This window comes from Oculina patagonica, chromosome 5 (assembly GCF_052425735.1).
Source record: "Oculina patagonica isolate OP01 chromosome 5, crgOcupat, whole genome shotgun sequence".
NCBI lineage: Eukaryota > Metazoa > Cnidaria > Anthozoa > Scleractinia > Oculinidae > Oculina > Oculina patagonica.
Window position 1 is genome coordinate 26,237,661 of NC_135762.1, and position 18,215 is coordinate 26,255,875.

Here is an 18,215-nt window from a genome sequence, read left to right on the forward strand (position 1 = left end):
CGATGAGCCAGTGATTTCTGAACTCAGTGCCCACGGTCAAGAAGGATATTTTTGTATTGAATTCCGTTTCTTGATGCCTATGTAACCGTCTAAATTGATTCATTTAAGTACTCACAAGTGTGTTGTATTTGTCCGCTGCATATTATATTTTGATCGCTAGATAAAGCAAATCAGTTCAGATTAAATCGGTTCCGTAAAAGAATATAGCCTGTAGTCGATTAAAATCTCATTCATTTGTCTCAAGTCTTCAATAGTTTACTATTCAAACAATTTGTTACCCTGTAATCCTTTATTGAAGCGATTTTTCTTTCACAATTTCATGGCCTCGACAGAAACTTTTCCGCATGAATTAAAACCAAAGTGTAGTGACGTCACCGGACGGCATTAGAGCCAAATGTGTTCAGACGTCTCTTCTGGCGAGGAGGCGAGCACAGAGGGATGTCTGAAATTCAGGCTACCTCGTCCCCAGTCGCTCGCGATCGTTCGGGGAAATGCTAGTTAATTAATTATATCGGCCTTATATCGGGTAATGTGAATACATTACCGTGGAAGCTGTTTTGAAGGAGGATGCGAAGCTAATAATAGCCAATATAACGACGTGTGGCTTTGACACTTGCTCACAACAAACACGTGGTCAAATCCATTCTAACGCGCAAAGAAAGCCTGGCAAATCCTTTTTTCAGCGGAAATATTACAGCATAAATACTGAAACAAAAAAAGTAGTTAACGAAACTCAAAAGGGAACTCACTAGGAAACTTAAAAGGGAACTCACAAGGGAACTCGAAAGGGAACTCAATAGGGAAACTCAAAAGGGAACTCAATAGGGAACTCACTAGGGATAATATAAATAAATCAATTCTGGCGAGTTTAATAGATCGGTCAGTGGGTTATGCTAAAACAACTGGACGGCTCGCCCTCGGTTTCTATCGACTTTGATAGTTGGTTGAAAAGACTTTGTCTTTTCACTTCAGCTTGGCCTTTTTCCTTCAGACTTTTTATCAAGCCTGCATCCTCCATTCCCAGCGACTACTTAGCAGTTCCACCGTAAGCTCATCATAGTCTATATTATATAACGTATGTTAACGGCACTTGATTTTCCTCACACCCCACTATTACGGACTCTCGCTATTACGGACACTGAACGACGTTCCGAGGGTGTCGGCAATAACAAGAGTTGACTGTAATAGCCAATCTCAAAAAGGTGTGACTTTGACACTTGCAGGCAATAGACATATGGTCACACCCATTCTAACGGACAAAGATTTGCCTGGAAGGTCCCCATTTCCGTGGAAATATTACAGCATGAATATTGAAACCATAAATATTGGTTTATGAGGTATACAGCATCGTGGAAGCTGTTTTTCAGGAAGACCTCTGTTGTTTCAATACTCAAATTTTCTCTGAAGCGAATAATAGCCAATCTAAACGAGGTGCGTCTTTGGCACTTGAACACAATAGTCACGTGGTCACATGGGGTAGTTCGGAGGGGGGATGAGCTGGGGGGGGGGGGCAACGCGCGAGGAAGTGCAGGGTAACACATAGACTTTCTCAAAGTCCTTCGACGCGCGGTTAGACGCTTTTCGGCTCGCTTCGCACTTGCTAAGCGTCGCTTCGAGACGCTTTTCGGCTCGCTTCGCTCGCCTATAGAGGGCGACTTAGAACAAGTTTAGGTAACACACAGGGCAGCACTTTGTGTAACTGAGAGGGAATCCCCAAGAGGCTCCAACGGCGGAAAAAGTCAACGGCAACAAAAGTAACAAAAAAGTTATTTTCTTTATTTTATATAGCAAAACGTTATTCTGTGATATTATAATTCTTGCACTGCGGCTTAGTAATCCATATTGGGCTCATTCTTGGTGTAAAATCCTGTAAAACTCACCAGTGACGTAAAACAAAGAACGACCAAGAAACAAAAACCTAAACAAAAAAACATTACAAATGTTTTTACACCGAGATTAATCCACATTTTGCAATGAACAAAATTCGACTGGGCTTCACTGTTTTAATCGCTACAAAAGGATGGGCTCAAATTAGAAGAAAATATGTAAAAATGGTTATAAAAGTATTGGGTAGTTGGTAAGCTTGTCGCGCCTTATCTCCAAAGAAAATTTATATTGTGGTCGAGTGGAGTTGATAAGGCTTATTTTTGGATGGAGATTTGCGTTACGAAAATTTTTCGGCTTCTATTTTAAAGGGATACGACAATATTGGGCTTTATATCGGAAAAAGTAGATCTTATCTAAGAGTTATAACTAAATAGAAGATCATGGGCTTATATTCAGAGGGGTTTATTTTCGGAAGGATTTCTGCGTCTGAAATTTGGGCTGGGGTTTATTTTCGGAATTTTATAGTACCTGACCAGAATACGGAACTGCAAGCAGAGAAAAATCCTCTTAAAATTGTTTTATATACAAGATACAAAACTTCACTCGCAAATTTAAAAGCTGGCAATTAAGCAAAAGTAAATGAAGCAAAAACTACTGCAAATTTTAAATCGTTAACTACCGAATTGATATATTCTTAAACTTTCGTTTGCTAGAAATTCTGAGATGCGTTGTCTTCTTTCTCTTTTCATTGTATTCTTTGATCCATTGTGCAATGTAATGTTTCTCAATGTTTCGCGCCCGCACGACAGAAGGAGGATCCAGCGGGTTTTTATGCCTCAAGTCCAAGTGATGGGCGCCATCTTCTATCAGCACGGCAACGAGGCTTTCGGTGAGGTTCTGGGTAACCCCGCCTGCTGCCCAAGGATCCAAAGCTCCATTGCTGGGAAAGAAGAAATAGAGAAGACGTTCGAGAAGTTAGCAACATAAATGCCGTAAATATGAACTCATACAACGCGACATCAAATGTATAGAAAAAATTGTAGTTCGAAGGGGAGGGGATAAACTTCCTAAATGCTATCATGAGCCATAATCAGGAACAGATGCCGTAAGCGCGTGCCATTTCTAGCATTAGGGTTGTCCCCATGATATGGTACATTTGGGACAAATTGGGACATCGCATGTGGCACGCGCGCGTACTGCTGGGAGTATTTTTGCACAATTTGTCCTAAAATAGCAACATTGGTTCATAGGTTTACGTGGATATCGCGGTTACGGTCTCCCTGATTATAGCTCTTGAATACTCTTGAAGCTAAGTGTCATAAATATTTTGTGCTAAATTGTAGTATCCTATCACAGGAATGAACAGTTCACTTGACTCACCTAAACACTATATTACTATGAGCCTTGATTTTCTTCCCTCCATACATAATCTCGGCCCAGTACTCCAACGGAGTGACACCACGTGACTTTTGACAATCCTTTGCGTAATCTTTAAAATCCCACTACAGATAAAGCACACATATATTTGAAATCAGCCTTGGTCGGGTTGTAACAACCACTTTCTTAATTTACGTGATCTTTTTACTCCAAATCAAGACATGATTGCACTAGCCTACTTTACTAAAGTGCGAAAGTGCGCAAAAGAACTTTTAGCTTGTCACGCAATCTTCCCTTTCATCACGCAATATTTTCTCCCTAACGATAGATTGCGTAAAGAACTATAAGATGATATCCGTGTGCAAGATTTTTTAGTTGTAGGCTGATTACCACACCGCACTTCCGCAGTTCCTCTGCTCAGAAGAACTCTAGTTTGTGGGACTTACAAGATGGAACGCTTTTGTTTGTAGAGAAGATTGCATTTCTTGCTGCGGTATTTATTGCCTACCTTTGACTCGGTGAACATGTCATTAACTCCATTTGAGCAGAGAGGCATGACCATCTCTGTACATGCCTGAAATAAGAACACATCAGATGTTAAAAAAAAAAAATGGGAAAGCAAGGGATGACATTTTACCATTTGTTGTGTTGCGAATCTGGTGCATATGTGGAGAGTTACCGATTTGCTAGTCTTTGGCAAAACAAGTGTTTTTGCTTGCTTTGCCGCTAAACGATCGCGATGCGCGAGAAACACGCAACGGAGAAGAACTTCCAAGACGACCTTTCCCCTTAGTTTCGCGCGGAAGGCTAGAATCGAACCCCACGCTCGCCTCGCGCTCCACCAAGCTAGAACACTGCAAAAGTCTGCTTGTTCTGCAGACTAGGTATCCATGGCGAGGATTGTATGTTTTTGTTTTTGTATGTTTTCGCCATGCAATCAGTTACTCACCTGAAAATACCAGCCTTCATCTCCAAGGAAGGACACAGCTTGTTGTGAAGTGTTGAAGCATTTAGCGTGACCGGAGTTGTTGTAATACACTCCAACTGCTCTAGCTATTGCCTCAAGTAGTTTATCATCCTCTAACGTGTCGTCTTGTAGGTATTTACAGGCGACCTAAATTCAAATCCCAGAGCGATAATACATCAGAAAAGAAGAAAAGACAACTTAATTTCATCAATTTGCAGCCCAGCAATTCGATCAGTTGCTAATATTCTTAGAAACATTGTTCCCCTGTTCCTGGAGTTTAGGAACTGGTAGACAATTTCTGATATGCGCTTCCATCAGGACTCTACCATCCCACCCTTCAGCCTAAAACATTCTTAAGAACAATAGGGGTAGGTCCTTCGTCCGAAGATCAGCGTTCGGGCTTAGTTACCCATCAGGCCGGATCTTATCCCGCCCCCGTAGCAATGAGCGACTAGGAGTATTTTTATTTCTCCCTGGATGGGATACTAGTCCATCACAGGGTTACCCCAGTACTGCACACGCCAGTACCTATTTATACACCTGGGTGAAGAGAGGCATAATGGAGGTTAAGTGTCTTTTCCAAGAACACAACGCAGTGACCCCGACCAGTTATAAACGTGCGATATAATAGAACCGGTGTGCATTTCGTACCTTAATTGGCCAAGCTGGAAGAGGTTCCAAGAAACTAGCAGGATAGGGATAATCAACTGAAAAATAAAGAAAAATCCATGATGCAGAATGTGAGCCGATAGTTAACATTTCAAACTCTTGAGAACTCTAAGATGAATCTAAGAAAATGTAGGGAGGGGTCGGCGCTCGAAGCTTTCATGTTTAACAAGTTTAATTTCGTTGTGCATTTATAAAATCAATACAGAGCGAGTCTCAATCGAGTTTCGTAAAACTAAAACCAAAGTAATCACTCTAGCCAATCACAAAGGACACAAACAATCTAGTCAACCAATCAAAAGTCGAAGCAAATACATGTAGCCGGTGTGAAGCACAGGAAAACGTGAGCGAACGAGTCAAGATTGGTTTTGGTTTCACTTCTGATTGGTTAAAAACGTGGCGCGGGTATTTTCAACCAATCATTAAGCAAAGTAAAGCAAAACCAATGCAAATGAGTATTACTTTCGACACTTAAGTGAAAATGATACAACTTACCCATCGCTAAGTTGACCCAGGTCTCGCTCAGCCAGTATTCCAATTGAGTGACATTGTCTTTAGTTTTAAGAGGAGAGCACAGCTTAAAGATTTTAGATAACCTCTTTCGTCCATCATCTGCAAGAGAGAAAAAAGACCAGGTTTTGCTCTGCTAACAAAGTACGCTTTTCCTTTGGGAAAGCGCTTTACAAAACTATTTTTCTGAAGTGTTTCAAAAGAATATTGTATTTCTCGCGGATAAATAACGGACGGCTGCAAAGGTTTTTAAAAATCGTCATCTTTGTAGGTTAATAATGATATATTCAATCAGCTTCATCTTATTACCTGTTTTTCCATAATTCTTAACAATATCCCACGTCTTCTTCACTGAGTTTACACAAGCATCCCCTCCATCACGACGGAAGTCTTGAGTGACGATTTGATAAAATTTCTGTACAATATCAAAGATGCAAGAAAAATAAACATTGTTAGGAACTTAGAGAATCACAGGCATCGATTTGTCAATAAGGCCTTTTAACTCCTTATCTCGCCTTCTTACTTCCGGTTACACTGATCCGGAAGTAAAATGGCAAGAAGAGGAGTTGAAGAACTGGATAAGGATAGAAATAGTTTACTAAAGTCCTTAATCTTACCTCACAAGGTGTCATACCAGTGAACTGAAGAATTGGTGCCGACGCAGCGAGGGCCCTGGGTCAGAGAAATATAGCAGTAAAATATTTACAAAATGCAAAAATTAGAAAAATTGCTGCAAGGATTCTTAACAAAAATAACTAAACGTTTGACGTTGACTTGGCCTGGATATATTTTTTATTTACATTAAGGTTAAGTAATTTATTCTGACGTGTTCAACGTACTCACCCCACAACAACATTTGGATACTTCATTCGAAACCATGAGGCCAGCATTCCTGAAAGCACAAAAAAGGGTTTAAAAATTCTACCGTGATCGTTATGAATATTTCACGGCGCGCAAACTAAAATAATTGTTGTTATTGAGCTAAACCATGAATGGAGCAGGGCGTGGGGGGGTGGGCGGGGGGGGGCGGGGCCCCATCAATGGTTAAACTGTTACAAGATCTTTAAGAAGAAGCAAATAATGTCATGTATGGTATAAATTTTTTACCACCGTACGAGCCTCCAATGGCTACCACTGGACTGTCACTTGCTCCTGGAATTGTGTCCTGTAGAAAAAGACGCACGAGGTAACAAGTGGTTTTAAGATTCCTCACATTTGGAAAGATTAGATTTTATGTCATGAAGTAAAAAGAAAATAACATTCATTCCATATAGTTTTTAGCTCGATCGAATTGGGGCAAACGTAGATAGCTTAATAATTGTAAATATTTTTAATTTTTACTAGTTTAAAATTAAATTCAATTGTTTTTTAAAGAGCTTAAATAATTTTAAATATTTTTAACTTTTATATTAATTTACACGACCCCACAAGCTTGTAAGCTTTTAACTTTATCGTGTTTAAATAAAGGCAACTTATAGATGTTTGAAGTCTCACCTTGAGGTGACGAATAAGAACAGCAAAGTCGGCCAATGCTTGTTCCGACGTCAAATATCCTAAATATTTTGGTCCCTGAATTAAAATGGGAGCAGTAAACATCAATGTGAGTGTCTCCAAAAATGTACTACCGATGTGCCGCTGACTCGCTCACGAGGACTACTTGTGACTACTACGTACTTACGATGTCTGTGATAGCGGCTTAGATCGATCAGGCAAATGAAATCTTTGAAATTTCTTCGATGAAATTAAAGCAGTTGTATCGTCATCAAAGTCACTATAGCTCCTTTTTGTCTGTTTGATTGAAAATATTGTCTTAGAAGTCAAATAAAGCTTGAGGTTTGCCCAAATGTACACCATTTTTAAACCAACCTTGTAAGATTCTTTTCCAAAGGGTAGTGACTTGCCGTAGTATCTATGTTCTGCAAACACTAACATCGCTTTGAATTCATTAGCAATGTCCCACATGAATCCCTGCGAAGAGAAGAACATTAATCAATTACTGCCCGCGTACGGAGGCTTTTCCGTCCTTGGAACTGAGGTTAACATCATCCAATGCTCATTGAAACGTATGTTCACACAAAGTTCTCGTGATCTCTTCGCTTCCAGCAACTGTAAAGCATACGGAAAGCTGATGTTTTGAGAGGTAGCACTTTGTCACCATAAAAATGTTGATAATTTTACTTTATCAGTTAATTACCCATGAAGTAGCCTGTGTACAGCCGTCCCGCTCCGCTCAGAAAAAATCTCGGAGGGGACGGAGCGGAGCGGGACGGCTGTACACGATAGGCATAAATAGATTGTGCTCGGCAACTTTGAGCAACTTTTAGCGTTTTGAGCAACTTTTTGTAGTACCAGCAACCAAGGGCAACTTTTGCCTTCCTTGGCAACTTTTGAGCAACAAATTGATATAAAACCGATCCAAACCATAAAAAGGTCGTTTCATTTTGAAGGATTTTATTAAAACTGATTTTATCAAAACTGATTTTATTAAAACTAAGGATATACAATAAAATAACACTTGCTTTACGCCCACGAAATCTGGACAGCGGCTATCTATTAACGGGCGCTTAAATCCAGCTGTTATTCGCTGCAGCATATAGCCTACCGCCGTCGACCCGCCGGCCATTTTGTTATTTGCTGAAGTGCGAGTCACTATGGCATCGCAATAGGTGAAATTTCAGACAAGGAAAATGGAAATAACTCTAGAGAGCAAGCAACTTTTCTAAATTTTGGTGGCAACTTTTTGATATTTGAGCAACTTTAGAGCAACTTTTGGGTATATTGTGAAGCAACATCTCCTGAATTTACTAGCACAATCTATTCATCCCTAGTACACGGGCTACCCAGGGTGTGGTCAGTGTCAAAAATACTTTATTACATTTTAAGTGGACCCACATATTTGAGGCGGCACCAACACTTTTGGTACTCTAGACCTCAGCTGCGAAGATCTATTCATTTATTGGCTGTTGCCATAGTAACTAAGTTTCTCCCAGTCCCTCACAGTCGCTCCCATTCTCGCCCTATTCAAGTTCCGTGATTTGTTCCTAATCGTCTCTTGCCTTCTGCAAGCTTCACCAAAAATAGGCTAGCCTTGGAGTGATGAATGGTTTAGTTGATTGTACTACTTACTGTGTTATTGGCAAACCAGGTGATGTCTCCTTCATTTCCGGTGTAAAACAAAATCGGTTGTCCTTTATCCCAGTTTTTCATGGCGACAAGATATCGTTGAAGGAAGGTACGATTGTTGTTAAAGTTGAAGTGATCTAGCTGCGGAGTTATAAAAGATATTAATTTACTTCAGTTCACAGCAAAGTAAAAAAAGAATACGGTAGATATCTTCAGTTATACAGCATTCAGAGAGTACAGTAAATTAGGGTCGTAACCAGGTATTTTATATTTTTTTATCGCTGATCCCAAATTTTATCTCTAAATTTTTTTTCTTGTTCCCCAAAATTTGGAATTTTTTTCCCTTTTCCTTTTTTTTTCTTTTTTTGGCCGACCGGATCCTTTTTTTTCTTTTCCCACCCGGCTTTCCCCCCCGGTTCCGTTCCTCCCCCGCGTACATCTCCCGTTAGTTTACGAGAACAGATGACAGGTATGACATGGAGTGCGTTGCGTAAAGGTCGAGCGCCTGCACACAAACTACAAAGGTACAGACCAAAAGTGTGAAAAAAGTTGTGAACAACGAGCCAAAGGAAAACTGCCTAAGGAAGAAAAAGGTTCCTGCTTAGAAAAAAAAAGATTACATCCCTCCCCATCACTATTAGGAAACCAGCACCTTCTTAAAGTAGATTGCGTGACTGTCACGTCAAAAAAAAAAAAAACACCTTTTCCGGTTCAGCAAACAGCCCGCAGCGCGAGGCACAATGTTTTCACGTATATTTTCAATTCCAGTTCCAGGGTCAAATCAAGCAATCGTGTTTAGTGTTTGTCAGTTCAGATTCATAACTTTAAGAATCCCAATCGTAGAATAATAATTTTAGAAAACATAAATAAAGTGGATTTTAAAAAACATTTATATAGTTTTTTCAGGATTTTAAAATTTCGGCGAGAACATATTAGTTAAAACTTTCAGTTTCTTAAGCTAAAACAATAAAACAACTATTAGGATAAATGAAGAGAACACTGTTTTCGGTTGATGACCAGTTTGAAGGTTGAGGGATTGAACTCTGAATTAACGTGAAGTTTGCAGATCACAGTAAATTTAAGTATTTAACATAAGTAATGATAACGGCAAATAAAAATCCAAATGAGTCACGGATCACTAACCTTTTGACTAAGTGTTCTTGTCTCATAAATGCAAAACCTACAAACATGTCTCTTGGCGTGATGCTCGAAATCCCTCTCTTGTGGGCGAGGAAAGCGAGCCCGGAGACGAAACGCTTCAGTTATAGAAATTACTGCCAGTAAAACCACCGCAATCCTACACAATTCAGCTACCGCCATTTTCGCTTCACTCTCTCGCTACCGGCATCTGATGTGACAGCGTGTGACTTCGTTGACTTTTGTTGGCTTTCTTCCCGCCTCGTGACGCCCGTAACGGGCTTATGCGCTATGCATGTGATGTTCTCGTGATCTGCATGGGTTCCTGTGATTGTTTTCAAATTAAATACCTTGTTCTCCTTGCCCTGGTGAAGTTTATATTTGCGTTTTTGTTTTAATAATCTTGTTAAAACTTCGCACTTCGTATCGATGAGAGAATTTGCGTCCGGATTATCTAATATATTATTAACTTGTATTTTAGGTAGTTTTCATTTGTCGGCCAATAGAACGAATGATCACGGCAGGTTGTCACAGTCACAGCATAATTGGTGCTTACTTTTTAAAAGTACTCTCCCGCTTTGCTTTAATTAAAGAAAAACATATTTCTCTTGTCTTTCCCTGGTTAGCTATTTGGTATGCGAAACAGTCAATTTTCGCAAAGCGGTTACAGCGTCTGCTCGCATGAAATCGGGCAATGACTTTTCTCTTGCCTTATCGCCATATTTCGCTTAGTTCCCGTTGCTAGGGTGATAATTAATCAACCGGTGGATTGCACATGACTGAGAGCACTGAGTGCAACAAGGACTCCTGTGAATTTATAGTTTTCCTTTTCCAACACTAGGGCGGACTTTTATTAAATAGGAAGTATGTTTGCAGCCAAACAAAAACTGATTGAAGTGGAGATTGTTATCCTCGCCGATCTCATAGCCCAGCAAAAACAGTGGCCCGCGCCCAAGGGTACAGTCCATCCCTTTACAAAAGAAAGGTATATTTATATTGTTTTGATATACTTCAAAGTCTGAGAGCCGTAATTAACAGAGGCGGCGGAGCAGGGGGGGCAGGGGGACTTAGCTCCCACGCGTTTTGGTGCCAAAAAAAAATTCCGAGCGCAGCGTAAAATTGGTTTGTCAATTTATTTCGTCCCGTGAGTGGGTTCAAACATATCGATACTTCCTTGTCCAAAGTCTTCGGACACTTCGTTTATCTTCGAAAACGTTCGTATAGCCTTCGACCAACAATCGGAGAATCTTCGGAAATCTTCGGTCTATAACCTGCTCAGAAAACAAAAAGTTGCTAGAATGGAAAAAATGGCTCCAAATATGAAAACCTGCCGAGTATTTTTGGGACAGTCTTAACCCCCCCCCCCCCCCCCCCCCCCCCCCCCCCCCCAACCCCCCCCCCCCTGGCGATCAGTAAGGGGATCTACCAACTGGAATACTTAAAGGTGAAAGTGAGACAAATCCAAAGGAAACGACTTTTGCTGCGGAGAATTCGAGGGGTGGATAAAATGCGGGATTCCACGATGTCCTACATTCATTTCATTTAGCCCAACCTCTCCCCAGGTCCTGGCATTTAAATCCAAGATGGCGACCCATCAAACACGTGTCAAGTAGTAAATTTTACGCCAGAAAAAAAACGTTTTTATATCTTCAGTTTTAACAAATACCGCCACGGTTTCCCGTGTTATTTGATTCCCGCTCAAATTCCTTTTATTTGCAATTTTATTTTCATCAAAACCAACTGAGAAATAAATTTAGTTCATATGCCCCTTGCTGACACCCTAGCCCGTGTTGTTTATATTTTCCTCAAATAGTTATGTCTACACCGTCATAAATCGATAGCATCAAACAAAGAGCTAGAACTTAATTATTCATAATTAACTTAATCTTTTTCATACTAACTCTGAGGTAGATTTCCGAATCACCGAATGATTGTGCAAATTAAATCAGAAATCGAGACAAAACTCATTTAGCTTTCCAAGAGATTTTATTAATTCCACGCTAAAACTGAAAAACGTTACAGATGAAACTGACTACGCAAAGCAACGATCAGTGTAGTTCAAGCTTCTATTTCCTTTACAATTCACAATACACCAAGACTGGGTAAAATAGTTACAATGATCTGATAACTTAAATAAATCAAAAGAATAAAAAAGAATAATTTTATTCCAAACAATTTCAAAAAATCTTGTTTCTTGTGGTACTTGGTTATTGTTTCATCGTTGCTGGCAAAGTTAGTCTTGGCTTTCAATTGTTAACCTTGTTTCTCCTGTGCGATAGCTAAAACAAAATTAAAAATAAAATAAAGAGTCATTCTACACCTGCTGAAATAAGACAAAAGGTTAAAAAGCACTTTACTATAAATTATTTTGGTACGAACCGAGCACATGACATGCATAATTAAGTAGTATCAAACAAAAAAAGCTATGGTCTCGCCCAGAAGAGTTAAGGAAAGTGGATTCACGTTATGCCGACAGCGATAGTTGGGTTTAAAATTACTTGCTGACCATGTTAAAACATGTTAAATTGACATTTTCCCAAATTCAAAAAAGTGTATACAATGGTCATTTTGTACAGACTGAGAAATACGGAAATAATGCTGTAAGTTACATTCGATCGTTTGAAAAATAATACTCACAGAAAATAGATCGAGCCATAACTTACTTTCTTTCGTTGGCAAGGTGTTCTTCTCTTCAGTGGTGGTTTTCTTGAGTTTTGAAGCGTCAAACTTGGTAACTTCTGACAAATCTGGCTTGTCTGACATGTTCACTTTAGAATCGTGGATGGAATGAGGCGTGGAGCAATCGAAAACGTAAAAATCCAAGTTATTAATAAATCAAAGTGTAAAACATTTCACATAAATCGAATTCAAACCACACACAAGCTCAAATGGGTGGCTTTTACCTGGCAAACTCTCGGTTTCGATCGCTGCGGCTTATCATATAAAGTAAAGAGGCAATGTTGTTTGATGGAGCGTTCTTTTTGATGATCAATTTATCTTAAAGAAGCCAGACGCTACGTCACAACTAGACGCTTGGTGGGGTCCATCCATTACAAGAAGTCACAACAACCAATCAAAAAACGTTTCCTTTGGCATGTTCCATAATATATTTGTCATCCCGCAAAAACAGAAACGCTTAACTTTAATTACAAGAATTAAAAGCGGGCCTATTTCTAAGTAAAAATCGTACAAGGGCTTCCGCGAGTTTTTCCAAACTTGTCCAAGTGTTTGCATTACGTTGTATAAGCAAAAATCGGCAGTTTCTTAATGAATTTCATTTGTAAAATTACCGGCGAGAAATATTACTTGAAGTAATAACAGTGTTTACATAAACTAATGCAAAACAGGGAAAAAATACCATGTATAATAAGCTATAGACGCCTGTCGGAAATCCGATTATGTGCTTTGTTGCAGTAAAAGCTTGATTAAGGTCACACCCAAGCAACCTTAGAACGCATGCTCACTTGATAAGACTGCTGCCTCTTTTATTTTGTTTGCATTCCTTTTCTTTCGCGCGTGAAGTGAACTCCAACAAAATATATTTGGAAAACTTCGGTCATTTCCCGCGTTTTCGTTTATTTATTCTCGACAAAACACTTTAAAGGAGCTTTGTCAAGGATTTTAACAGATATTTCAACACCCAAAGTATACATTTTTGTCGAAGGAAATCTAAAAATAATGGTTCCTATTTTATTAACAACTGCTATAGTAGAGCACTGAAACTGTTAACAAGCGTCTTTGGCTGCGGATGGCTAGGATGGAAATGGATTACAACTTGAAATATTGAGGCTAAACTTTTCAAGTTGTTTCCGTGCGTCTTCAAAAAAAAAATTGGTATTTATAGTCGTGGCTCGATTTCTCTCCGCAAATTAAGGTTACATCTTTCTTTAGATGTTCAAAGATAACGTTTTTCATGGGTCAAGTTGCCTACCACTAATTTCAGAACAGTTTGGGCCAAAAATCCGCGAAATCCCCGGGACGTAGCTCCTTTTATTACTTTTAAAACCTAACATTACAGGCAACAAAACTTTATATTGCACCAACTGTAATTTTGTATACTACGGTCAAACGGAGCGACCATTAAAGACCCGGATTGCGGAACACAAACGGGCAGTGGCCATGTTCGACCATGACTCAAAGATCTCCTGTCATGTACATGAAAATAATAACCACATGGATTTCAATACCGTCAATGTAGTTGGACATGAGCCAAATTACCACAAGCGACTCTTTTTGGAAGCCTGGTTGTCCATTAAGGATCCGCACTCTGGGAACGACCATGCTGTCATCCCAGAGGTTTACAAGTCCTTGTCACGCGCATGAGTTTCGTGCCACGTTTCTTTTGTTACAAACTTTTACACGTTATTTTTAAAGCGCGCGCTAACGTGCTGCTATTTTAAATTGCGTGTGAAAGCTTTGATTTTTTAACCGATGAAGGCTTAAGAATAGCCGAAACGTCTTGGAAAATAACATCAAAAACACAGCCAGCGACAAACCTTCAACAAACTAAACTTTATACTTGTTCTCAGCAACTGTTTCAGTTTATTTCCACCCAACATAAAACTACTGGGAGCTGAGCACCGGTCATAAGAAACTACCATGGCTATATCTAAACTTCGTTATATCAGCTAAAAATATCGATTCCAAAATTATAGTACTTGTTTTTTTTAAATCTCTTGTGTCGAGTTCAAAAAACAGCAATACAATTCCTGCCTGCCGAATTCCAAAGCATGTAGCAATTATCTCAAATGCAAAAGTGCAAAATTGAAATATAAATAGTCCCCAAATATTTACATATTATTTTAATTATTAAGAATTCTGCGCCAACTAAAATGCGGCGGATTTTCTCTATAGCCTACCTAAATACTGCTAAAATACCATGCAAACGAAAACGGTCAACGTTCAATTACTTTTTGGCAGCAAATTTAGCTAAATTTATTTCTTGGGGGAGTAAGACAAAAAAAAACGAAAAAATAAAATTTCAAATGGAAATGGAACGTATAGAATTAATTAACTTTCTCCACGAAAAGCTTTAATTAATAACTTAATTTGCTTGCCACCATGTGGCGTTTTTGATATTTGCGAACAGAAGCTTACTTAATTTATGGGAAACTTGATGGAGAAAAATGGGAAAATGATGAATCAAATGTTAAATTGACAAATCCAAAGATATCTTGCAACAATTGATAGAAAAAATTCAATAGCGCTAGAAGCAAGAGGGCAGATATGTTGGATGTTTTGAACAAAGCAACAGCGAAAGAATAAAAGATACATTAAAAAAAAGAATAAACTGAACTGTTTGAATATAAAACTAAATCAGACTCAAAAAGACTGAAAAAAATTATTATCCTTATTAGTGCATCATCATGATTATCATAATTATCATGATTATCATGATTATCATCATTAAAAGTGCGATCATGATTATCAATTCGCTGCGTTCACGATTCTTGTAATTATTGCTGCGAGGATGATGAATTAAACTTCGTCACCGAGGTATGACGCGCTCTCCTGCATTCCCGCCAAAAGTCTGTCAACCAGCAGCGACAAAAACGCATCCATTGGGTCCATGGCCCCTCGCTGGGCCCACTTAGGAATGGTCAACTGCGCATGCGAGAATCCGAGCTTCTGTAGTACCCAGTCAATGTTGACCGGGTCCATGTTCTTTCCCGCCCAGGACAAGAAACGAACACGAGGCTCTAGTTTCCAGTGCTTGCTCCGGAACTGACGTATCCTCTTGGCTTCTGGTTTGGGAGCTTTTTCTCTGTCTTCTTTTTCAGTCATGCGCTCTTTGCGTACGCGCGAGGGTGGAGACATCCCGCGTGGAATGGAACCTAGGAAATACGGAACAAAAACAGATGTTGAGAACAGTCGCCCGATGAGTGTTATTAACAGTTTAAATAACTAGCCTCCACGTTAGTAAGGCTAACATAGGGAAGGAACTCATATGATAGTTGATGAGAGTTGACTCTCGTGAGAGTTTTCGTCCTCTCTCGACTATCATCAACTCGAGCCAACGGAGAGGTTTGTCTCACTCTCATCGACTATCATCAACTCGAGCCAAACGACAACGAGAGTCCGTCAAACTCTTCATCGACTTTCTTGAAAAGTTTGAGCACGTTCAAAGTTGATGAGAGCGCATGAGAGTCGATGAGAGTGCATGAGAGTTCCATGCCAAACGAGGGCGAGAGTTTGAACTCTCATCAACAATCATCCTCGTTTGGCCCGGGCTTCAAAAAAAGGTAAGAAATATTCTAATTCGTAAAATAAATTAAGTCGCCTTCAAGAAAGAATTCACCAACAGAGTAAAACGCAAATCAAAAAAGGGGCAAAAACTTTCAAGTATGTCGATGAAATCCTAGCGTGTAGCCATTTTAATGAAAGCTACTGAGCAGTGCTTTCATGTGGTACTGTTCATTATGTCATTATGCTGTGGTTCTAACTTTTAAGCCTGTGGATGAAACCATAGTATGTGACCATTTAAATGAAAGCTATTGAGCAGTACTTCCATGTTGTACTGTCTTTTTTTACAGGTTTTCTTTCTTTTTTTTTTTTTATTATTTTTTTTTTATGCTGTACAAGGTGGTTCTAACTTTTAAGTCTGTGAATGAAACCCTAGTGTGACCATTTAATTATAAGCTATTGAGCAATTCTTTTATGTGTTACTGTTCCCTATTTCCAAAGCAAATAATTTGTTTGACACGTACCTGAAGTCGTTGTCTCATTCTCTTTAATGTACGTCTGTACCACGTCATGTAAGAAGAATAAAAGGCCTACATCCACTGTCACGCAAAGCCCATCATCAAAGGTTGAAGTAAGGCTTGTCTCTACTATATGGGGGCTTGCTGGTGTCACGGGCAGGAGCGTGATTGATTGGGTACTGGTAACGCAACAAACACATCATGTAGTTAAAATGATCGGGGATTGCAAACACACGCCAAATTGCAAAAGTAAACTTGGAAAAGTTGATAAGAAAAAAGTTTAAATGTTCAGCGCAGTTTTCTCACCTCTTTTGCTTACGGACCCACTTGGAAGCGATTGACGTCATCGGCATGTCGTGCTCGGATTGGAACTCCACCTCAAACTTCGGAATAGCGAATATCGCCTCGGTGTCGTGCTCGTATCGGAAACCGCCCGTGTAACTCGACCGCCGTTCTTTTGACGTAGCTTTGCCAGCTCCAGTCCCGGTGTCTGAGCGATCACGTGGCTTGTCGAAACTTGAGGGCGCGGTGGTATCTGTCGGGCTGATGTCTCCCCCGGTTGCACACACGTAGTTCAGCCAATCCTGTACCGTGCTGCCCATAGACGGGGGGTTCCTCCTGCCACGGGAAACTTTCTGGATGCTTCCCACATGTGCTATGAAAAAGATGTAAGCAATTGCAATTCGATTCCCAAAATAGTGTTCAACATACAGTTTCTCCTAACAATATCGATACAATGTCAAACGGAAAGGTAAGGAGAATAAAGAAAATCATCAACTAGCGGATTTGAGAAAAATGTTATGTTCACCACGTAACGAGCGCGGGACAAAGAAATTAAACGGCACGCAATGCATGCAAAAACGATAACGCTTCACAAGGGGGTCATTAATATTTTCAGGAAATTTGTCAAAAAATGAACGTTAATAAAAGTAGATGACAACTTCTGTGTTGAATGATTGTTCAACAAAAGCTGCGTTATCTTGTAGCGTGACATCCGATATACGATATATGATACAAGGTCAAAGACTGTCTTGAAATTGTTTACACTGTCCATTTGTTTTTAATGCAAAGATCTCTGTTACTAAATCTAATAGAACTCATCAAGTATAATTTCTCTTTCGTTTATACTTTATTTATTCCTTTCTAACTGCCCAAAAGTATTTTGCCTTGAGATCTACGCGGAGATGTCTTGTCGAGTTAAACTTGATTTCTGTTCACGTAACGTTTATTCCTGTAGTTAGTTACCAGTCCTATTCAGTTCTATTGATAGGTCGATCGCGCGCAACAGACAACAGACTAAAAGATCCGGTCCACTCGCCCGATGACATTAAGCGACGAAGAAAACCGCTTAAAAATCTGAGTTCCCCATGGGAATCGAACCCAGGACCTCCCAAGCACAATGCGGGCGCATTATCCACTGAGCTACGGAAAGACTTACGGTAAGCAAGGCCATTCACTAGATGAAAGCGAAAATGTTCCCAATTGCCTTACCTGAGGAAGGCGACAGTTTCCCACTGATTGAGTCTTCCGCGCCATGTCCGAGTCTGAGCGAAAGATCCTGCACGGCTTTGACACGCCTCACCTGACAGCTTTTCTCCACCGTGCACACTTTGCTAGCAAACGTCATGTAAGGTCTCTGAAGTGTAAACAGGACCCAGGACTGGGAGCGGAAGTTCACTCCATGGAAACAGGCAAGAGACACGGCCTTGCCGTGCAGCGTCAGGCTGCCTCCCAGTAACACGCCTCTTTCTGGCAGGGGGCTGCTGAGGACACTCAGTTTGAGACTTCTTACGGCGTTCAATACCTTACCCCAGTGTTGATATTTCAGACCTGTAATAACGAAACGTAAGTTTGTTGAGCTTATCCCTTATTATTTAGCAACATTTACGACCCTGTGTTAATCACAC

The 18,215-nt window shown here is 39.9% G+C and overlaps 3 protein-coding genes across 5 annotated transcripts in view; 1 reads left to right on the forward strand and 2 right to left on the reverse strand.

Annotated features, from left to right (window-relative positions):
* The window catches only part of LOC144653604 (NTF2-related export protein 2-like), a 218,990-nt gene that overhangs the window by 64,543 nt on the left and 136,232 nt on the right, over positions 1 to 18,215 (forward strand). The window lies entirely within an intron of this gene.
* On the reverse strand, positions 1,756 to 10,337 carry LOC144653514 (lysosomal Pro-X carboxypeptidase-like). The gene is made up of 14 exons (XM_078513507.1): positions 9,614 to 10,337; positions 8,474 to 8,611; positions 7,214 to 7,315; positions 6,842 to 6,916; positions 6,455 to 6,512; positions 6,191 to 6,239; positions 5,965 to 6,019; positions 5,657 to 5,762; positions 5,333 to 5,449; positions 4,823 to 4,878; positions 4,154 to 4,318; positions 3,713 to 3,778; positions 3,208 to 3,329; positions 1,756 to 2,767 (listed from the first exon to the last, which is right to left on the reverse strand). Exons 1-14 carry the CDS (start codon positions 9,788 to 9,790, stop codon positions 2,503 to 2,505), a joined length of 1,551 nt encoding a protein of 516 aa, XP_078369633.1. The 5' UTR covers positions 9,791 to 10,337; the 3' UTR covers positions 1,756 to 2,502.
* LOC144653528 (bridge-like lipid transfer protein family member 1) overlaps positions 14,127 to 18,215 on the reverse strand; it is a 63,771-nt gene continuing 59,682 nt past the window's right edge. For all 3 annotated transcript variants that reach the window (XM_078513525.1, XM_078513524.1, XM_078513523.1), the window contains 4 exons: positions 17,800 to 18,138; positions 16,615 to 16,963; positions 16,315 to 16,487; positions 14,127 to 15,441 (listed from right to left, as the gene is read on the reverse strand). In XM_078513525.1, coding sequence (XP_078369651.1) covers positions 15,086 to 15,441; positions 16,315 to 16,487; positions 16,615 to 16,963; positions 17,800 to 18,138 — 1,217 coding nt within the window. In that variant the 3' untranslated portion in view covers positions 14,127 to 15,085. The remainder of the gene's footprint in view (positions 15,442 to 16,314; positions 16,488 to 16,614; positions 16,964 to 17,799; positions 18,139 to 18,215) is intronic.

Coding starts and splice junctions, on each gene's coding strand:
- LOC144653514 (XM_078513507.1), bottom strand. CDS start 9,790: ATGGCGGTAGCTGAATTGTGTAGGATTGCGGTGGTTTTACTGGCAGTA. Junction 3,779..4,153: donor ATGAAGGCTGGTATTTTCAG/GTGAGTAACTGA, acceptor TTCTTATTTCAG/GCATGTACAGAGATGGTCAT. Junction 3,330..3,712: donor ACATGTTCACCGAGTCAAAG/GTAGGCAATAAA, acceptor CTTTATCTGTAG/TGGGATTTTAAAGATTACGC.